Consider the following 3,736-nt stretch of genomic DNA (forward strand, 5'->3'; position numbering starts at 1 on the left):
TACAACAAAATGTAACATTTAATGTTTACATTAAATACACATCATCTTTTCAAGTTTTCAACAAAAATCCTGTTTATTGGTGTTCTTATTCCTTACTCTAAACGGAAAGTGATGCAGAGGATCGTATAATGAAAGGGGTGTGTGAATACTGCCGTCTACCGGCAGCCTCTCATGCCCTGGATTAACATTCAAATAGAGAAACTTGGCCTTCTTTCTGAATGAACCTAACACAACCTTTTAATAAAACTGTTCACACTTGTAAACAGTAGATGATTAGTAATTAACTGGTCCATGAAAGATAGAAGGAAAATTCAGTAACGATTATCCAATTACAAATAATAAAGCGTCCAAGAATCCAGCCAACAGAAAATATGCACACATTAAGAGCTATAAAGCTGTGTACACATTACTTGGTAACCAAGTGTGCCATGCTTCTTTACTGAAGCAAGGTCTTTCAGCATACTCAACATATCAGCAATTCCCGTATTATGGTGTGTTATGTATCTAATAATCTTCTGTTTTCCATATGAATCTCTTAGATATAAGAAAAAACAGAAGATACATACAGGTGCCCAAAGACGAAATGTATCTTGGACTAAGATTTAAGACAGAGCATATAGTGCAAAATTATCACATTGTATAGAAGTCATTTGAAGCTACAAAAGAAACCGCCCTCTTTCGACCTTAAAAAAGATAAATAAATAAAAAAGAAAAAAAAAAAAAACACACGTACAACAAATTCCAATATAAACAAATGAAACAAAATCTAGAATGTGGTGAGAAATCAAATAACGTGCTTACAGGCAGCAGCATTCAGGGTGAGGTAGCTACTTGGCTTTTCACAAGCCACACCAGGCTTCAACACAAGAATAGGGAATCTTAATCTTTCTTTCCCGATAATCGTGGATCATGGTAGTAAATCTTGTTGGAGCACCCACCCGAGAGCTTGAGCAACCTCAGATTGGCCAGCACTCAATTACCTGAACGCTCCAGGGAAAAAATTAAAAGAATATGTCCTAGCTTCTAAGTTGCAAAACTCCATTTCACTTCTTAACTTCACTGCACTCCACTAGTCCATTCCATCATTCAGATCTCCTCCTCAAGTGCTGGGAAACAGTAACCCCTTCAAAAAAGTCCAAAACAGCATCCTCTAGGTCCTCAACAGAGTACTTGATGTAATTCTCCGGATGCCTCCCACTCTCTATGTGGCCCCTGAACCTCCCAAGAAACGACCTATACGCCGGAATCAGCTTCTCCGATATTGATATCCTCAGTTCCTCCCTTAGTTGCGAATCCGGTATCAACCAAACCGCCTGAGTCCTGTGAACCTCCTCAAACATGGCATTAAAAGCCTTAAACCTCTCCCTGAGAGCACTCTTGGACACCCCAGAAGAAAACCCCCCACTCACATGTAACCCCTCATCCCTCAAACAATACAGCACCCTCACCCACGTTGCCCTCTGGTAGCTCGTAGCTGCCTGCCGGAACTTTCCAGTGAGCTTCTTCAAATAATCATCCCCGATCATCTCCCTCAACTCTGGACTCCCCCTCACCTTCTGCACAATGTAGTGCACATTGTTCATCACAAACAAATGAGCCAAAGAAGCGTCCTTGTAGTGCTTACTCTTCCCATCCAAGTTGAATTGTAATATCACAATAATCCAAATCAAGTGCACATCCAAAGGGGTCTTCTCCTCAAACTCACTCAAATCCAAATCGGGTATCCCAGGATCACCCGAATACCTGGACCCCGTGGAGGGCTTAGACACTATAAGCTCATTCAAAGTAACCTTGTAATCAGAGATCAAACTTATGTAATTCATCACATACCGAGTCAAAGGATGAATCGTCCCACCAGGAACAGGAACCCTAGAGGGTTCCTTAAGCACAGCGTTCTCAAACTCAGACAAAATCCCCCTAGCAGCCTCCCCCAACCTCGACAAAATCTCCGCTGCCTGAACCCTAATAGTCTCGGAGGACTTGGAATCAAACACAACATCAATATCCGGCATCAACTCCGTCAACGCATCGTGCAAATCAAGAATCTTGAACAACTTCTCCGGCGACCTCCGGCTAATACTAATGGCCTCGGCGAAGTTGAAGAGCTGAATCGCAGGGCCCTTCACAGTCTCCATGAAGCAAGCGTCATCGATAGAGGTTCCAACTCCATCGAAGATTTGCTCGCAGAGCTTCTTTTCACTGGCAAAGAGCGTCCTGACGCAGACTTTCGCGGCTCGTATCCAGCGCCTGATTTTGTTCTCGAGCTGGTCCCACTGGAGGCGCTGCACGTCGCCGATGCTGAGTTTCTCGATACCGAGCTTGCGGAAGCTGGCGTCGACGGAGGATTTCCTGACGCTGCCGTACACCTGGATGCACTCGCGCAAGTAGCCGGAGGAGACCATGCGTTCGGCGATGCAACGGAGGTCGTAGACGGCGTCGGAGGGGATGAGATCGATCTCGCGGATGCTGCTGGTGGAGCGGTAGCTTCCCGTGACGGAGGAAGCAGCGCCGTCACTGTTGAAACGGAGGAGAGAAGTTTGGCTAACTTCATCGCTTTCGTCGTTGTCAGGATGTTTGGGAGAAGACGAAGAAGAAGGAGGGTCAAGGGTTTGCGAGGCTTCGTCTTCAGTGGTGGGGTCGAAGGGGTTGGTGTGGGAGATGAGGATGTTGCGGAACTCGTCTTCTAAGCGGGCCATGGCGATCTGGATGGCCGAGTTGACTTTCTCCGAAACGGAAACGGAGGAGAGGGACCTCTGGATTTCGTCCACCGCCTGCAGGTAGAGATCCGCCTCGTCCCGGTCGCCGGAGAATATCATCTTGTCCCGGGCATCCTCGGACGCCGTGGAGTCCCACCGCAGAATGATCTTCTCCGCCGTCTCAAGCGGGAGGCTCTCCATGATGAACGGAATGAAGCGGCGGAGTGCGACAGAGAGAGAAAGAGAGAGAGAGAGAGAAAAAAAAGAAGATAGCTTTTGTCCGAATAATGGAGAAAGAGAGAGGTAAAAGAAAATGAAAAGATTAGTATTTCTCATATCATTGCATTACTGATTTGACTTTTTATATGCCGCCGTCGTTCCTTCCTTCTGGCCAATTTTGGTGTTCTCCTTTTGACCTTTTTCCATCTTCTTTCTCTTATACACACTCACTCTAATATCATCTTTTTTTTCACTCTTATTATTCCTTTTCCTTTTCTTTAACTCTAAATTTCCATTATCATTCTTTTTTAATATTTATACTAACTGTCCTTTTCTATGTAAGCAACTCTTAATTTAAGATCAAATTAGTTAGCATTAATTAATATTAAATTTAAAGTACCATACAACTCTTTGTCTAAACAGTACTACCGGGGATCATATATGGAAAAATTATTTCTTTTTTAAATGAAAGTACAAAATAATTAATATAAGCAAATCCATATTAATAATAAATATAACTAATATCCTTAAAGAATATTCATAAATAGATATACATGATTTATATAAATATCTTAACTTTTTTACCGATTGAACATTGGAGTAATACGAATTTCCTTTTTTCAATAGTAAAGAAAACCTTTCTAAATAAAAAATAAAAATAAAAACAATTTGCAAGCCAATGGGCAGTAAGAGGAATTAAATTGAGTGCTGTTCCCACGAATCTCCGTTACGGCGTTACCTTCTTATCCTTTTTTTTTCATTTTCTATAATTTAAACACCAGAAAAATTAATTAATTAATTAATAACAACACAGCCTGCAT

At 42.3% G+C, this 3,736-nt stretch overlaps 1 protein-coding gene across 1 annotated transcript; it reads right to left on the bottom strand.

Moving 5' to 3' along the window:
- LOC106774278 (exocyst complex component EXO70A1-like) lies at positions 1-3,096 on the bottom strand. Its single transcript, XM_014661216.2, has one exon. The coding sequence runs from the start codon at positions 3,030-3,032 to the stop codon at positions 1,083-1,085; it is 1,950 nt and encodes a 649-aa protein (XP_014516702.2). The 5' UTR covers positions 3,033-3,096; the 3' UTR covers positions 1-1,082.
- Positions 3,097-3,736: the final 640 nt, after the last annotated feature.

Source organism: Vigna radiata, chromosome 9 (genome assembly GCF_000741045.1).
Source record: "Vigna radiata var. radiata cultivar VC1973A chromosome 9, Vradiata_ver6, whole genome shotgun sequence".
In the NCBI taxonomy this organism is placed as follows: Eukaryota; Viridiplantae; Streptophyta; class Magnoliopsida; order Fabales; family Fabaceae; genus Vigna; species Vigna radiata.

Coding starts and splice junctions, on each gene's coding strand:
- LOC106774278 (XM_014661216.2), bottom strand. CDS start 3,032: ATGAGAAATACTAATCTTTTCATTTTCTTTTACCTCTCTCTTTCTCCA.